Source organism: Bacidia gigantensis (genome assembly GCF_019456465.1).
Source record: "Bacidia gigantensis strain McMullin 20006 chromosome Unknown contig_283, whole genome shotgun sequence".
Taxonomy (NCBI): Eukaryota; Fungi; Ascomycota; class Lecanoromycetes; order Lecanorales; family Ramalinaceae; genus Bacidia; species Bacidia gigantensis.
In genome coordinates, this window is record NW_025408607.1 from 522,790 (window position 1) to 540,795 (window position 18,006).

General features: G+C 50.5%; 4 protein-coding genes across 4 annotated transcripts; 2 read left to right on the plus strand and 2 right to left on the minus strand.

Annotated features, from left to right (window-relative positions):
* Positions 1-1,197: 1,197 nt before the first annotated feature.
* Positions 1,198-1,886, minus strand: KY384_008048 (uncharacterized protein; the record flags this gene model as incomplete). Its single annotated transcript, XM_044816537.1, has 2 exons — positions 1,198-1,655; positions 1,709-1,886. 2 exons carry the CDS (start codon positions 1,884-1,886, stop codon positions 1,198-1,200), a joined length of 636 nt encoding a protein of 211 aa, XP_044666587.1.
* Positions 1,887-7,778: 5,892 nt separating this feature from the next.
* KY384_008049 (uncharacterized protein) lies at positions 7,779-10,325 on the plus strand (the record flags this gene model as incomplete). Its single annotated transcript, XM_044816538.1, has 1 exon — positions 7,779-10,325. The coding sequence occupies one exon, from the start codon at positions 7,779-7,781 to the stop codon at positions 10,323-10,325; it is 2,547 nt and encodes an 848-aa protein (XP_044666588.1).
* A 5,002-nt stretch (positions 10,326-15,327) lies between these two features.
* On the minus strand, positions 15,328-16,428 carry KY384_008050 (uncharacterized protein; the record flags this gene model as incomplete). The annotated part of the gene is made up of 1 exon (XM_044816539.1): positions 15,328-16,428. The coding sequence occupies one exon, from the start codon at positions 16,426-16,428 to the stop codon at positions 15,328-15,330; it is 1,101 nt and encodes a 366-aa protein (XP_044666589.1).
* Positions 16,429-17,241: 813 nt separating this feature from the next.
* KY384_008051 (uncharacterized protein) lies at positions 17,242-18,006 on the plus strand (the record flags this gene model as incomplete). The annotated part of the gene is made up of 1 exon (XM_044816540.1): positions 17,242-18,006. One exon carries the CDS (start codon positions 17,242-17,244, stop codon positions 18,004-18,006), a length of 765 nt encoding a protein of 254 aa, XP_044666590.1.

An 18,006-nucleotide genomic window follows, 5' to 3' on the forward strand; every position in this document is an offset into this window, starting at 1 on the left:
AGAATTCCACCACCATCATCTTATTCTTCGGTATTGAATGCGCTCGCATGTGGTTTCCACCACCTCCCCTCATCTTTGTGGAGGAACTTTGGTGAGGATAGCGATGCTGTGGGTCGTTGAAGGGCCGATCTGTCTTTCAGATCGCTGCTGGTGATAGGTCGAAGGGGTTTGGGGGAAAGGGGGGATTGATGACAGTACGGGTGGGAAGGGTGTGGATCAATAGAGGTGCGGGAGATCACGAGACGTCAGAGGCGTGGAGATCATTTCGCGGTGGAAAGGGGGGCCACAGTAAAAGGGGAAAGGGCGAGGGAGAGGGAGAGGGAGAAGCACGAGGTGGTAGTGAAGGAAAAAAACAATGGGAATGAGAATTGTGATTGTGATTGTGGATGCTGCTCATTCGCCACGGTCGAAGCGTGGTAAGGCGATTTTGTTATTAGTATCCCCTCCTAAACAGCCAACTCAAGATCGATTCATCTTTCTTTTATATAATAATATATGCCTCTGTTCACTTAGCCTGCCAATTCTCCCCATCGCCTTATATGTGACGCCCATCTCCATCCTCGGACGCGGCTGTGCTGCTCCCAACCCCAACCCAACCCCAACCCCAACCCCAACCCCAACCCCAACCACAGTCCCAGATGAATGAAGGACCTTCCAAAGCTTGCTCACCTTCCACAGATTGTTCATCTTCCCAAAAACCTCTACCTCTCTTAATATCCTCACCATCCCCACCATCCATCCCCCCGCCCCCAGCAAACGCTCGCATAGCTTCCCTCGCCGAAGCATCCCAGACACAACCGAATTGAAGGGCCCCTCCTCGCGCACCACTCCTTTACCCAACCCCACCAGCCCTTCACCAACTTTGTTTCTCATTTCCATCGCGTGGTTCGGTCTAGGGCGTCGGAAGTGCCCTGCCCTGGCGTTGACATTTCTGGAGAAGGCGGCAGCTGCGGTTGGTGGGGGGGGGGGATGGATCAAGCACCGCGGATGGGTATTACACACACAGTAGGAGCAGCGGGTGCACCGTCCCGTCAATCTGATTATCACTACCGTCGTCGTCTTTCTTGCTCGTCGGGAATCAATCCCCTGTGACGACATTGAAGCTGGTTAAGGTGGTGTTGGCTCCTCGCTTCCTAGGCTGGAGGTTGGAGGCTGGAGTCTGCAGCGGGGTAGTCGTTAGGGTATTGGTTTAAGTCCCTAATCGGTAGGGTCGCCGAGAGTGTCTTGGAAAAAGGATGGGTCGAGAGGAGCGTCGGACATGGGGATTGTAATATCCTCTGTTGCGGGAAGCGGTGTAGGTGATGGATGATGTACCATTACTGCTGAGGTTGGGAGGAGAGGCGTGAATGCATCGAATGGCTCGTATTGGGTGATGGCTTGCGCTGTGATTGCCTCTCTAGCAGGATACTCGAGATTTGCGTTGATGTATGGTGCTGCATCTTCTTCCATACCGTGAGGCTCAGATTGCGCTGACAATAATGTTGGGTTGATGTCGTGGTACGGAGTTAGGCCGGTTGGATCAGTGATGAAGGACATATTCAAAGCATCGTCTTGTATGCCTTGAATTTTCGTGTTTTCGTCGCTGTAGAGCCTCACATTCGAGGACAAGACAAGTGGCCGGACGTTTGATTGAAGAGCGGCAGCAACGGGTCGCCCTTAACGCTCCTTCCTCACTTTCCATCTCCCCAAAGGCTGCGTTCTCATCCACCCTCTCCACCTACCGCCGGCGCCCCGACCTGCGCAAATGTCGCCTGTCTTTCACTCATGGGTATTTCCCCAATCCTTCCAAACTCATATTCAGCTTTAGTCTCTCCCTCCGTACTGACACCTTCCCGGAATCCGAAGATTTTGTTGTTGAACCTTCGAAGCCGGAGGCTGTATTGCATGTAGTAAGCCATAAGCCTTCTTGGAGGTATGAGCTTAGTGTAAACGTTTGTTGAATGCGTGAGAGGATTTTCCTGCGCTTATACAACTTGAAGAGGCTATACTCTTCCGTGATTCTTGTTACATGTTGGATACTCCGAAGTCTTACAAGCATGGAAGTTCTAAGCGTCTAGGGAAGCGCTTCGGCAGATATTGCTCTGCTCGTGGTAGGATGTCATCTCAGATCATGTGCTTTGTAAAGATAAATAGAAGTTCCACAACCAACATAATCTTACCTAGTACAAGAAGGAAAGAAGAGTCTCGCTGCCCTTGGCCGAAGGGCGAGAGAGCGGCCACCGACCTGTAGGTGGATCTCAAAGCTTGGGTTGTCCTCCTTAATCTGTACTATGCTCGCAGACAGTTGACATCATCCTAGTAATATTCGAAAGCCACGAGTCTCAGCGGACACTCTAAGTACACTGAAGTAAAAGATGGCAGCCCGCTTCATTATGCCAACGCACATCACGATCAGGTACGATTCCTTGGACGATCTAAAGGCCTCGTGTACGCTATCGTCCGAAAGCGTACCAATCGCTATCATCGCTGTCCTATCGAAGCAAACTCATCTCCTGTTGCCGAGTCAAGAACGATGGCGCACATCATTTTCCTCGCCACGTCGTTGCCGACAACAAAAACATAGCTTAGTAGTGAACGAAAGCAAGGCCAAGGGAGCCTATGATGAGGGTGGCATATGCGTATGCGCATGCGAGACGCATGGCAAGATTGACCGTCCTTGTCGTGAAGGCCTTCAGAGTATTGGACACACTTGAGCTGCAGACATTGCACTTCGTTGAAAGCCGCTTTCTAGTCCTGCACGTGCTTCTGGCCACAGGCGGATCGGGCGAAAAGCGTACAATATTGCATGCAATGAATAACTACGTGGGCGAGATGGCGATTAGGAACAAGATGTCCTGCTTGTGAGGGCACAGAATGACGTACATGATTCTATAGACTCTGTAGCTAGGTGCTAACAACTGTTTGGCGACGTGCTCAAGATTCGCGCCAGACCACAATCGGCTCATAATATTTGTATGCTTGATGTTACCAACACGGTCGTTTCATCACCGACGTGGCCGCCAAAATCCTAGTCGTGCGTGAAATGCCGACTGTTGTTCTACCTCTATCCCGTACCCAGCCCCATGGCAATGTTCCAAGAATACAGGTAGGTGTAAGTCCGGAAACCCCTCGACGATGTCGTCGTACCATAGGCCTGAGGCGAGAGAGGAATTGTGTAGCTCGTACGAAGTTGTAAGTGAATTTGAATGCGCAGAAGCACACGAGAATGTTCACCCTGAGCCTTCTGCGCGTCGCTGCTTGGGAACACTACTGTGGTCATACCTGGTCAGATGGTCCGAGGAGGCCGGAGGATTCAAAAACGTCGACATCGACAACTATGTGCACTTTGATAATTCGGCCGGATGAAGGGCATCTGCAGCCGATCAATCTTCCTCCATCGTAGCCCCACGGGTGAATCGAATGGTGAGCGTGGCAAAGATCATTGGCGAAACCCCGTCAAGAACACTCAAAGCGTTGGTAGAAGTGGTGCTGCTCTTGATCATATCCTTGGCATACGGAACTCTCGTGTGAGATGAGGACAGGCAGAGCAAAAAGTTCATCAAGTGTTACCCTGACGTCGGCGCCATTGATACTGGGTATTTCGTCGGCAGGTGTGCGTGTTTGTATCGATCAAGATGCGCAAAGCAACATTTCGGGTCTACGGGCGCTCGCCTTCGAAATCTTAGACTGCTACACGAAGACGTCGTTGGCCGTTCCTTTGGGCAAGGACGTTTCCAATTTCCACTCCTAGACCAAACATTGGTTTTTCATAGAGACCAGAACTGCGTTCATGATGTAGCGGGCATCACTGTCTGTGTCGTACTTTTCCTCCCTTGCGGCGACGCAGAACTGAAGCGATTACACGAGCAAGATTTAAGCCGCTCTCGTCGGTACTCCGCTACCTTCATTTCCTCTCCTCTTGGTATTTCGGTCCACATCAATGAAGCTAGGCCTAGAGTCCTGTACGGCTACGACTTGAAGTGTGGTACCAATCGCCCTCTCAATGATGGTTATCTGCTCGTCTGTTCAGACAGACCCCTTCTGCTCGACGCCAATGTTCCCACCAATGACGATGAAGTTGTCCGCCTTCGTTCTCCCAGCCCCAGGCCGGTTGGCTCACTTGGTATCCCAATTATGAGCCTTTGTGGAATCCACAGCTTTGTCCTTTTCTCTGCTCCGCTAGATCCTTCTGCATCCATCTTCGAGCCTTGGTGGCATCCTCCCCATATCCCCAATCGTTTCATGTCTTCGAGACATCGGATAGATTGTAAGTGGGGGTATTGCCGTCGTCCTTGCCTCAGTGCTTCGCTTGACCATCTCCTCTTGCTCCAACTCGATCCATCTCAGTCCGTACCTCCACCTTCGATGACGCTCTAGTCGGTATTCGCATCCGCAGGCATGGTCAAGTCCTCGATCTTATACATATGCACGTGGTGATCCCTTCTATAGTGCTGTCCGCACAGCCTGAAGTCTAGCCGTAGACGATGACGGGACAACGGTCACGATCTTGACGATGACTAGAAGGCAGGGTCGGCAGGTCGACGCTGGAAAAATAGAGCGTAGGAATGCAACCTCGGACCGCTCTGCCATGTGTTCCAACCGTCCATGTAGAGCCCTAAATCTCCATATCGATCCTCAAAGTGTTTTCCAAGAGCTGAGGTCGTCCATATCGTCAGATCGACTGTTGGCCCCCTCGTAGTGATCTGCTCAATAGAGTTCGCGACCCTGCTAAATGACGACGTGCTGAGTAGGCAGTAGGCAGTAGGCTCGCGCAACGCTAGTGCAACACTATCTGCAGCAGGTCCGGTAGTGGTAGGCATGCGCGTCGCACTGCGGTGCCGTTGGCTGAGGTTTGGGGGCTTGGGCGGAGGGAAGTAGTGAACGCCTGCCTGCTTCAAGGTCCACACCCTCAATCACAGGAGCGGGAGGCTCCAAAACTGTAGACACCCAGCTCTTGGTCTTCATTGACCTCCTTCATTCGTCCAAAGTGTTGTAGCCAGCGGTCTTCATCCTTCGTCCAGATTTTACCCAAGCCTCACGGACCTCAACGATCTCTTATGTCGTCTGAGGCGCCTTCAATTGTCGAACATCGAAGGGAAGAGTCGGAGGAAAGATGCTGGAGGCCGACATTTACCAATGCGAAGGCGTCGAAGTGTATGCTTAGGCCGGCGAGTAAAGTTTGGGCTTGTAGGCTCGTTAATGTGAAGCCATTACAGCTCGAGAGTTTGGTGTCATTTGAGGGCGACCGACAGAATTTGGTGGGGATATGGAGGAAAGGGAGGATGTCAAGGGAGAAGCGATGGTCATGATGCGAGAAGTGTATTGAATGTGGAGGTGCGCGCACGTCAGCGTTGAAGGAGAGTTAAACACACGCGACTCGACGAGAGGAGAGAATGTCATAGAATTTGACAATTTGAACTTCGGCCAAGGGTCTCGATTGGTACATTCGTCTTGCTTTGACGTGATGACCGCCATCCTTGACTTTGAACGGTTACAAAGCTGGTGAAGCCACTCCCATCTGGCCAAGAGATTGAGAATGTGGCGGTCGAAAGTTTCTCCGACCCGACATGCGAATTTTGACCAGAACTACGCTCAGTACGTTACACCACTCGCTAAATCTTTCCTTCATTACGCCCTCGATATGACCATAAACTCTCTCTTACCAATGTACGAATCTTCTTTGATTCCTCTGACTTTTCCAATGCCAAAAGTCAATCCCTGACGCCTGCGCCCAGCGTAATTACGCCCCTTTCCCAGTCATCCTCACCACACGGGGCCACACCCCCTCCGAGTTCAAACCCTCCTGCATGAAGCGATTGGCCAAGAATTGGGGTCCCAATGGCTTCATTCCCAGAAGATGAGAGCCTAGGAGACGTCCACGAAGATCAAGCAACCTACTGCGGAGGAGGGATTTGCCATGGAGGGGAAGAATTTACATGGAGCGTCCGCGAATACAGAATTGACGTCGAAGTTGAAGGAGGAGGTAGTCAAGATAGTGGTACTAGGTGGTGTGCCGAAACATCGCTGCTGCAATACCATGACGAGGATTGCATTTGACCCTAAGATTCACGTTGGCGCTATATCTTGGAAAGAATGACCTACACTGGGATTGGGCCGAGATTCAGCGTTCGACGAATGATCGAGGACAAATAGCAAGACAGCAATGGAAAGATCAAGCCAAGAGCTATAGAATCATTACGTTCAGCAAAGACTTTGAAGGGCGCATAGTCTCTTGAAACAACGTTGTGCTCGTACAGAGAGGCTTTTACAAGACGTCATCAGCACTGCGGAGCTTGTTTCGACTTCTCCTTCCTGTCGCTGCTTGCTGTATTATCGACCTGGTGAGGGGCTAAACCCACTGGGCGCCTAATGAAGATAAGCTGACGCGCGAAAAGGACACTGAGAAACCAGAAATCCATCAGTCACTACGAGACACCACCACCTCTAAAGCCTACCAACACCGCAAATTTGGGGCGATAAGACCGCACAGACTACACTCAAGTTGACTGTATCCGTGGGTGGCGTCATCAGGTCACCTACACTGCCATCTCTTTGCCTCGACGATTGAGGATCAAGGCTGCACCTGCCCTCATCCACGACCACTCCGCCAACTCTTTCCTCTGTTCACAGCGAGCACAATAAAAGGTAATGTCATCATACACATGCAGACACCGTCCGACTCCTGCTCAGATCGCCAAAAACACTTCACGCTCCCGCTTGCTCCCTCAACGCCCCAGCTGAACCCTTCAGACTGACCGCGACGCAAGCGCGACTTCCACCGCTCTTCCTTCACTCCCGACGCCTCTGCTGAAATCATCGATGAAGCAAAAGCCATCTAACACATTACACTATGAGAGAATCGGCGTTGCTGGTCGAGTAAGATAAACCAAGAGCTGGAGACGTCCGCTCCTTCGCCGCCGAGCAAGCCAGGGATCCGCCCGAGGCACTTCTTTTACATGCGCAATCATCTCTCCGCGAACGCATGGTGACTCATTGAGCTCTTCGACGACCTGATGCGACCCCCTCTTCTCTCGCCTTTTCCTACAGGTACCGGGTCCAGAGGTTCATCTGTAACACGATGCCTTCCCTTAACCTTGGCGGATTGCGAGAGAACAGCATAGCTGCGACGAGCACCTCTAGCCAGCTTCTCACCGTTGCCCGCCTCCACCTTTCGAACCCAGGCCGTCAGCAGTAATGACAAGGCATGCAGTTGAAGGGGGAGCCTTTCCAAATTCAAAAGAGCGGAATCAAGGCGGTGACTAAGACGGGGACAAACACCCAATCAGAAATAAGGCGTGAATAAATGGATAAGGATGGAACATGCGATGGGAGGTGGTCCAGACAGACACCGTGGGTTAAAGAGGAGGGTTGGGCAGTAGCGCTACTCGTCCTTCCTTCGGGAGCTTTACCCTTGATCTTCAAAACTCTGGCCGGCAGCTCCCCGCACCGTAAGGTAACGCGTCATGGCAGCGGCGTCAGGCTCTCGCAAGAGGGACAGTCTGGTTCTAGACTCCGCGGGTAGTTACTACTGATAAGCTTGCATGAGCATCGCAATAGATGCCCATTGGTGGTCCAGGTGCTTGGCCGCTCTAGGTACCTCGGACAACACACAAGGCTGAAGGAGGGAGCCTGAAGCTGACGGCGACCTTCTTTTACCCATCATACAGCGACTCTGAAATGTTCAACTCTCTGGCGAGTGTCTGTGGTCTCTTCAAATCTCGTCGCTGCCTGTGCGCTTCACTTGACTTAGTCTCAAGAGATCTGGCCGGGGCGGGGCATTGCTGAGGTGGGTTTGCAATATGACAGACCCCGCAACTATCGTGAGCCTCGTTGGCACTGCATTGCAGTTGATTGAAGCAGTAAAGGTGATCGTCGACTATGGCATGACACTTAGAGATGCACCTAGCGATGTTATCGCGTTGGCGCATGAGCTGGACGTCTTACATAGCGTCTTTCAGAACCTTGCCAGCCGACTCGAGCAACAAGACTCGGTCCACACCTTTCCAAGGTCCTCAACTTTGTACAGCACTGCTAGCGATTTCATCGACCAACTTGAGGAGTTTAGAAAGGAGCTAGAAAGATTCCAAGTTGCCAGTTCGGGCCCCCGAAGAGCATTACGCTTGCTCACGTGGCCTTTGAAGCAATCACAGACCCAGAGAAGACTTCACCTCCTACAGAGATATACAAGCATTTTTCACTTATCGGTAACCCTTGAGGGTTTCGAGCTCCTTCAACGGGATCTCTCTTCGTTCGCAGAAACACAAAGGAATACAAACCAACTCTTACGTGCATTGCAGAATGGTCTCCAGGCACGACTGACGGCGTCACCACAGCAAAGGGATTCAGGACTTTCAGATGTGGTAGAGAGTCTTCGACGGGCGCTAGATACTTACGGCTTCGACGGACAATACGAGCGGGAAATCTTGCGGAAGCTCTCTACACTTGATTACCGAGCGCGGCAACAGGAGTACTTTTTGAAACGCCATGAAGGCACCTATGCATCTTTCCTCAACGACGCCCGGTTCACAGAATGGCTGCGGGCATCAAAGGGATCGATGCTGTGGTGCCCGGGGAACCCAGGGGCGGGGAAAACAGTTCTTGCTTCAGCAGTGATCGATCATGTACTTGGAAGGAAGCTAGATTTGGACGCAGCTGTTGTTTACATTTACTGTGATTACAGGGAGACAGAAGCTCACGATGTTTCAGCACTCTTGTCCACCATGACGCGACAGCTTCTAGAGCAAGACGGATGTCAAGCACCAATTGAAGAAATGGAAAAGTTGCAGGAAGAGGTAGAGCAAAGACATAGAGCTCTGACGGAGGACGATCTTATGGTCCAGTTCCGGAAATGTGCGCAAGATTTCGGTCGCGTTTACATTATCATAGATGCCCTTGATGAGTTACCGGACCATGTTAGAAATGACTTCATTCAACGACTTGCAGCGCTTGATGGACAGGTATATCTATTTGTGACCTCACGCCACAACATTGACCCTACGATCGACTTTGATAATGCTGCCCGTTTCGACGTCGTTGCCTCGTGGGAAGATGTCGAAACCTACATGAGATCCGAGATCAAGAAGTCCTCGCGCTTGAAGCGATATATCGAGGGGCCCAAGGGTGACCCTTCGCTTGAGACTGAGATCCTGAAGGGGGTCTACGGGATGACAGAGGGCATTTTCTTGCTCGCAACTCTACAGATACAATCTCTTTCCAAGCAGCATAGTGTCGATGGTGTCCGCAACGCGCTGCGAAACCCACCTAAGATCGTCCTTGATCAGTATAATGAGACTATGGACAGAGTGAATGACCAAACCGAAGAGGACACAAAACTAGCTCTGAGATTAATTTCACTTGTACGTTACGCTATGAGGCCGCTGACAGTAGACGAGGTCTGTCATGCTCTGGCCATCCAGCCCGGTGAAAGAAGCCTCGGCGAAGTTCCGGACATCGACACTGCTCTTGAAGTGGCGGTAGGTCTTGTGAGGGTAGTTGGACACAGCACGAATACCGCTTCTTCTGACCCGACAACAACAAGAAAGCAGACTGTGAGACTCGTACACCACACATTGCAAGAGTACATTGACCAACGACAACTCTTTCCAACCTTTCATGTGGACTTGACACAGAAATGTCTCACATACCTGTCGTATGACGACCTGGAAGACTGGCTTACTGCCGAGGTATCTGAGGACGGATGGGCAGGAAGGCTGTCTTTCTTAGAATATGCTGCACTCAACTGGGGTATCCACGCTCAAGCGGTGCAGACCGAAACTGTCAACCACATCCTCACATTTCTTACCCAGGCACCGAGGCCACATGTCACCAAAGTCCTTCATAAGGCGTACAGCAGAGCCGATAACCTACTACGATATAAGCGATACGATATCCCACCAATGGCGGCTCACAGCAGACCGCGAACGCCCTTGATTATTGCAACCATCCTGCAACTAGACTATGTGGCTGAAGTATTGCTTCCATCACCTTCCATCAACAGTAAGGATATGAACGGGCTCACGGCACTTCATTACGCTGCTAGAAGTGGGAACGTCGCTATCATCGACAAATTAGTAGCTGCTGGCGCTGATCTAGATGATAAGGACCCTTCACCGCTTTCCATAGCTCTTTGGCATCTTCAATTACCAGCAGCAGAGCTTCTAATCAAGAACGGCGCAGAAGTTGACCATGATGATCTATCATCATTACTGCCTTCCATGGCCTCTGCAACACGGCGTGAATCGCCTGAAAAGCGCGAGTCTGCGATAATGTTTTTGCGATCACATGGGCCACATTTCGAAGCACGGTTCTTAGAGCTGGAGAGTCTCAATCAATCTTCTGTAGTATGACTATCTTTTAGCTTGAGAGGGTAGCAAATCAATATCAGGACATTTCCGTTGACAATTGGCCCACACGCGTTGCAACCTGGAAAGACCAAAGTACGCAAGCAAGATGAAAAGGAATCAGGAAGGTGTTCCAACCCATCTGTATCCTCGCGTGACTTTTACGAGCAGGGGAGGCCTGCCGTAGCTGCCACTTGCTTTGAATAATATTACATCATTCTATACCCATTGGAAGTTCATCTGGTCATCAATCAAATAGGGAATTGCAGATACATATTCAGGTCCAATGACCGGATGTAAAGCCTCTCTGGTTGCCAGTGTACGGTCTCAGAATCCTCTCTCTCAAACGATGCTTACGAAAGCAACCGCTTCAAGGAAGGCGCATACCTTAAAAGGCATCTTAGATTAATCGCTTAGCTGAATAATATGGTTCTGCCGTGCTGTCGTACTCATCTTGACCGCGGAAGAAGTTGTGCTTTGATTTCGAGTGGGAGCTGGAAGTAAAACTGGCGATGAGAACGAATTACGGAGCTCCAATACTCGCTTCTTGCTCAGAGAGACGGAGCGGACCCTAAACCTGTTGCTGTGCTTCCACTAACTTTGACCGATTCTTGCCTCTACCCCTTGATCAAATGCTTTACACGGGGCTAGTGAGGAAGCTCCTGTCACCTGTCTGGCCTACGCACCCTGCCGATCGGATTCAAATCAATCCATTCCTCAACCTTGATCAAAAATGATTTCGTACGAGAGCAATTCATAAGAGACTCGCCAGACAGTCCATGCCGCTGTGAGGCCGTACCAAACGCTATCCTCATCATCTATTTCAACCCAGACTTCAGCTATCCTGACCCTCTACCATCTGTCTATCCACCAGCTAGAATAGGTCTCCACCAACAACCCCAGTTTCCTCTCCTCTCAAACGTCGATCAAGGACGAGTTTGGGACTCGGAAGTCTAGCAGTCATCTCGACGGAATGATTCTTAATAAGTGCGTCCGCTCTGCGCTGCGAATGAGTCGGTCGGAAAAGCCTCTGGCGATATCCAATGCGGACTATTTCTTAAAGGTCAAGGCATGTAGGCCTGGCGATGCTGCTAAAAAAGAAAAGAATGTATGGGTCTTATAGCAGCACGCCATCTGCAGCACTGGCTGCGCGTAGTAGATGTCATAAGGACTTGAAGCATATGGAGGATAAGCATATCGCAATAAGGGTGCTCAGATCCTTGAAGGAACCTGCCAGGTCATACTCTATATCAACACATCGTTGACAATACACCAAAGGTATACAGCTCTACTATCATTCAGTTTTCAGATAGCTGGTCATGAAAACCCCACATCCCTTAAGCGTTGAGAAGCGTATTGAGGTCAATGACCTACATCCATGGGTAGCCAGTCCCTTCCCCCTCTAAGGAATGAACAAACACTTAATTGGGCACCGTCTCTCGCGCCTCTGACTGCGTGCGTCTATTTGTTCTAATCCAATCCTACATCAGTCCAGATTTTTACATGAAGCACCGCCCGGCCTTTAGACACTCAGAACAAGCTCTATCTATATATATCGCGAAGATGAAGTAACAAAAGCTTTTCTTGCTCGTCGTGGTTGCAGCGCACAGAAGAAACGTCCTGCCATTTTCCGTGGCGCTTGACCTCGTCGATGCCCTCCCTGTTCTGACAGACATCGGATAAGAACAGAAAGAACTGCTATCTCTTCCCTTCCCTGGTCAGAATTGGCAAGGATGGCAAGGATCGCTCCCCGAGGCTTTGCTGCGCGAATGGGGGGCCTGACTTTCATTTCGTCAATTGGGGCGCTGGGTCTTGATGGATTGGATACTAAGGGGAGGGGAAGGGTTTAGATGGCTGTCTCCAGCTAGAGCGACTGCGTCGTGGGGGCTTCCTCTAGCAATACTGCCCATCGTGTGTGACGTTTACGATCGCTCTTCGAATGCATATCGTGTGCAAATTGTAAAGACTGTTTTTTAGATCGTGCGCGATTTTTCTTGCAAAAGGATGGATAGAAGAATGACAAAAATTTTGTGAATTGTTGGATAATTCGCTATTTTTGGATGCACGTGCTTGTCGACGGCTTAGAATTTGCAAGTGTATATATATGGATGTTCGTTGGAACTGTATGCGTCTGCTTTGCGATATACTGCCTCCCGTCGCCGTGTGCGAGAATGTAGGTAGACGCTATAGTCCACTGACCTAGACAGAGGTATAAAATCTCTCGTGGACGAGATGCTCCTTTCGCGGGATGGGGTTTTTTTCGATGTCAACTCCCTAGGTATTTCATCAGTGAAAGAAGGGTTTGTCTGACCATCATGACCCCCTTCCTTAGAAACTGCCCTCTCCTCAGACTTTTCTACTCCTCCTATTGCTCCCTTTAATTCAGTGCCCCCCTTGCCCCCTTCAAGCTCTGTTGGAATTCCGGCCTTCAGTGCTGTGGCGTCCATCTTGGTGGGGTGATTAGGATAGCCTGCTGCCTCAGCGCCATCAAGCTCGCCAAAAGCCTTGCCCGTTTTGTCTATCTCTGGCTTGCTATAGTACTTCTCCATAGCTTCAACCGTTTTTAGCAAAGAAGGGGCTAGCGAGAATTATCGTAATGAAAGCGAGTGACCTGATAACGATTCCTGCGAATAATTATATATTATATAGACTATAAACCATTATTATTAAGATCCCTGAACAAATATAAGAACAAATCCCCAAAGACTACTCCTAAGCGCTTGGCTTAGAATGAACCACTTGCCGGAACCACAACAGCCCCCCCAGAAACGCCTTGTACAACCGAGGATCCTGCTGTGCTCATATTGTCACTCAACGTCGATGCAAGATACAACCGTGAGGTTGAAGCAAATTTTGCCTCCCCGCCCCCAAGCCATTAATTTTAAGTGACGCAATTGAAGGCTGAAGCGACATTCCGAACGAAGGATCACTACTTAGTGAGCTTGCTGCGCGCGGACGATCTGGGTTCAAAAGCAATCTAAGAGATTGCTTGGCAGTACTCCGTCGGTGGAAGATGAGGCAAATAGCAACCGACAGACTCTTATAAGCCCGCCTGAATCGATTGACACTTTGAGCTCTTCCACCCTTCCTGGCCGGAGCAAGAAATCCTCGGCCAGCGTGGCAGGTTCTTACGCTCGCACGCTCGATGTCCTTAGAATCCGCCCAATATCTCTATTACAACGATTTGAGATAAGTCCAAGACAGCCGGGGGATATCGACAAACGGTATTCTTCACAGAATCTTGAGAGAGCATAGAGAGCGCTTTGTTTGACTTGCCGCCGTTGCTCGCTCCTATGGTATCTCCCTCACTCCGCGGCTAAAGCTCTGGAAGGGAATAATTCTGCTGCGTTCGCCCTGAAACACTGTGCTTTCTATGGTCTTCGAGGCTCCAGTCGGCGAGAGTCCAAGCCATATGGTTGCGCCCCCTTTGGGTTGTTGCGGAGGGGCGGTAGGGGCTCAGTGGTGCTAGCCAGCAGCAACTGCTTTCCTTCGGACGTAGGTGAAACCTACCGGGGGTTCTTGGTCTTCGTGGAGTTTGTACACAAGCCATATGACCACCTCGCGCCTGGCTGATGTGTGCCGACGCTCGCAGACAACAGGAGAGAGACTATTCGGAAAAGAGGGGAAGGTTACTAATATTGAAAACTGGAGAGGCAATTAAGTAGTACTAGCTGCAAGGAGAGCGAAAAGCAGTACCTGCAGGTAATACTTTAGAGTTTGGGTTCAAGTATATAAAAGGCCAAGGGCAGAGAGGCAAGCCCAATGGCCGTCTTCGCCCTTGAGCTGCACTGATCTTACTCGCTTGAAGTATGACACGGACACGCCAATTTGCATCGCTATCTAGGCTCTCATGTCTCCAGTACTCCGAGGCTTGTGACGCACTCGTGCCGAATGCATTTTCATATCCACACCTTGCCTCCCAATTCAAGAAGGCACGCATTTGGTCTGCCGCACGACCTGTTGATTCTTTGGTCATTGGCAAGGCTTCAGAGGCCTAGAAATTGTGAAGAGAGCCCTAGGAGGACATTGAAGGCGTCCACATCTACACTTGTACAGTGGTAAAGACCAGGCCGCCGCAGCGTCGTGTGGGGCCGTCATTTGGCCTTCCCAAGGACTGGGGGCACTTGGTGAAGCCCGAGTGTCATTCGCTTTGTGCGGAGAGATTTTGGTCGCTGGTGTAGGTGAGCCTGAAGCACCATCAGGCTCGTATTCTTTCTCATCCTCCTGTATAATATTGACATCTTTTTGCCCCCCACAGGCATCGTGGACATCAGTGGTGGTCATGATTGGCTCTTCGCCCACTTTGGGGGTGTTGTTTCCATGTTGTGCTTCACCACCCGCTGCCCAGATTACAGCCGGTGCGAGTGGTCATTTAACCAACACATTGCCGTGAATGAGTCTCTTCCCCATCCATTTATAGAGCGTGCACGCGTCAGAATCATCAATGTTAGGTGTGTACGGTGTTAGAGATGTACGGTAGGGTCTGCAGGTGCCCAGTCATCGAGCAGCAGTGGTGTCCCAGAAGATGGCGCTACGACCAGGCTGAGGCCTCGTGTAGAGCAGAGGAGGGTTCGCAGTGGTGAAAGTCAAGGCTTGTACGTGTTTCTGTCCGCTTGGGCATGTCAAGCCAGGGCTTCCAACGCTCCATTGATATGTGTACCCCCATTTTCTTCACATGCGTAGACACCATCCTGGCAAATGTCGCGTCAAGATCGTGGCGTCCAGCAAATTGAGAGATCGGTTGAAAGTCGAATAGGCAGATGGGTAGCGAGGTCTTTGCATGACAAGAAGGGAGGCTTGAGACAGTCATCATTCAAAAATGCCCGCATCGATGGAGGTCAGCCTACCCTTTGGCAGCACAGATGCTGTATTCCTTACTTTGTCGCGCGCAAAGGCTACGACCCTTTCGTCAAAGCAATTCAAGGGTTGAACTATGTTATGTAAGGTGCGGTATGGTAATGTATCGTAGCTGCGTATTATATTGATATAAAATACTGGAAACTCTGTATCAAGGCCTCCAATTTCCCGCGTGTAAAGGCCACAGTTCGCCTGGACCATCAAGCAGCCCCTCACAATCCTTCACCACACAGCTCCTCGTCACATTCATTGTCCATGCGACATGGCCAAATCTGTCAGCAAACATTGCGTAAGTAGGGTTCTCCATCTCCTGCAGTTTCTTGAATTTGCGCGAATGATCATGCAGTGCTTTGTGCACATAAGCAGTATTGTTCCACTGACTTGAGCTCTTATTCACCTGCGTCTCAATGATGCTAAGATTGCTGATCATCCACTGAAAATCTTCGATGCGTTCAAGTCCGCGCTGATGCATTTGACGATCTTCTGGCCTTTCGCCTATAGGCCGTCGAGACCCTTGACGTTGAGTCTGTTTGTCGCGCATTTTGGCTTCGTAGTCGCTCACCTTTTCTCGAATAGGTTGCAACTCGGTTGACAACCTATCACGGAGTGACTTTGTTGTTTTCAATGCCTTGCTGTGCCATTCACGTGTGTTGGCGAGCATTTGGATCGACCTGTCTACGAGATGCCTCAGGTGTTCATGTTCGACGCTGGGATCAACAGAGGAGATGAATCTTGGGATATCGCTATCGATGAGCTTCCACGTCGTATTTGCATCGCGATCCGCTCCCTTGATTTGTCGTTGAAAGGTCTCCATCTCGCTTCTCAAGTTCACTTTCTTCGAGCGATTCTGCTTATCGTGTTTACGTTGTTGGTTGTGTCGATTGTTCATTTTGGTGATGTTTGCCACCGAGCCATCCAATGAAGAAATAATCTCGAGGCTACTCTGTAGTAGAAGTCTATGAGGCTGCGGAGTAGAGCTTGAGTTGGCCTCAATGCGACCTAACGCGGGCGCCTCGTCTTTCGTCTTGAACATGGCGAAAATCGCAAGCTCGAAAATAGTCAGAGCTGCTGCAATCGAAAGGCCCCAAAAGAGCACTGTGCACCAACATGCCGCGGACGACTTCTTGGGCTTTCGATTCACATTATGCACGTCATGTGTATCGTGCGTATCATGCCGATCGCGCGGATGGTGCTGATGATGCGCAGAGGTCTTGGGGCCTTCTTTACTCGGCTTGGTTACGCTCTTCTTCATCGATTAAATGACTGAAGTACATTTGTTTATGAGACTCAACTCACAGTGGGAGACTCTGGTATCTCTGGCGAAGACTGACGAAATTAGTTTCAGCGACAGTCGGCTTTGACGAAAAGGCTTCCTTACGGATGATCGAAGTCCGCCGTTCATCAAATACTCATTTGAAGCCTTCCCCTTGCGCTGTCGAGCGGCATTAGACGGTGTTGAATCCGGACCATGTTGCCTTGCACCTAATGGGGTGTTTCGCTGCGGAGCGAATTTGTTGGTGAAGGCTTGGTCTGCCATGGATAATCACAAGGAACAGGACAGATGGGTGGAATAATATGAGTTTGGAAGGTGATGAAGTGCTGGAAGATCAGTGTTCTCAGCTCCGTCCCCGGTGCTGCATATCCGATGTCCGAACGCCGCTCTTAGTCGCTCCGCCATACGCCCTATCGATTATATTTTCGAACATTATTACTTATGTTTGCAAGCATCTCAAGAATCCATAAGCACGCTGGGAATGAGAAGAACGAACTCACTTCGCTACTTGGCCGTGGCGGTCGCGGTCTCATGTGGTGCGGAGCATATTCATGGAAAGGGCGGGCCCTCATGTCATTGTCTTCACTTGCTAACAATGGGGCAGATGCATCTTCAGGCTCTATGTACACGAGTCAAGTCCAAGCGACATCAACAACAGCTGCAATGACCACCTCAGATGCCACAATTAATTCGACCCCGGCGCGCTATACATTGTCCGCTGAGCTGGTGTGCCTACCTGCGTCGATAGATATCTACGAAGAATATACCTTTGTCTCTACCTTCACGAGAAAAATGTCAAATTATACTATCCCACCAGCGAATCCAACGCCGCAACCAGAGCCGCGCTATCGCCCCAACACCGTCCTCGAGGTCCTCGAAGTATTTCCGTCCAATCTTAAGGCAAACTCAAGACCATTGATCGACTTCCTCACGAATCCTCAGCCTTTGATACAGCGACTATTCAACCACACTAACACTTACGCGTCCGAGATTGCGGGCAACATGCTCCCTGACATCCGAAAGTGCCTCGACCCCGCCAAACTGTTGGAAAGCGCCCTACGTTTGGGCTGGAGCGGACTCTGCCACTCCGCCATAGAAATCAATTGGGTTTGCAAAGCATTGTGGGATCATGTGATCTCAGAAATGGTAAAGCGCCTCATATCCAAACTTTCCTGGCCCGAATTCGGCTCCCTCAGCCTGACCTTCTGGCGCCGCCCCCCACCAGAACCAGAATCGAAGCATTACATCGAGCCAGTCCAAAGCACCATCGAGTCCTACGGCTCCGGCCTATTCAACCAGCTCGAAGTCGTCTGGATAATCGGCCCGCTCTTAACATTCGTCCGACAGATATGGAGCTGGAGTAGGTTCGTGTTCAATACCTTCAAATTCTTGATACTTGGGACAGTCGGGGTATTTGCGCTTCTTGCCGTGCTGTACGGCTTGAGGTGGCCGTTGAGGGGAATCGCGTATATTTTGCCTGTTTTGAAAAGGGATGCACAGGAGGTTAAGGCTTCTTTACAGTCGCAAGAAGGGGAAGCGGGAGGGGACGGGAAGTAG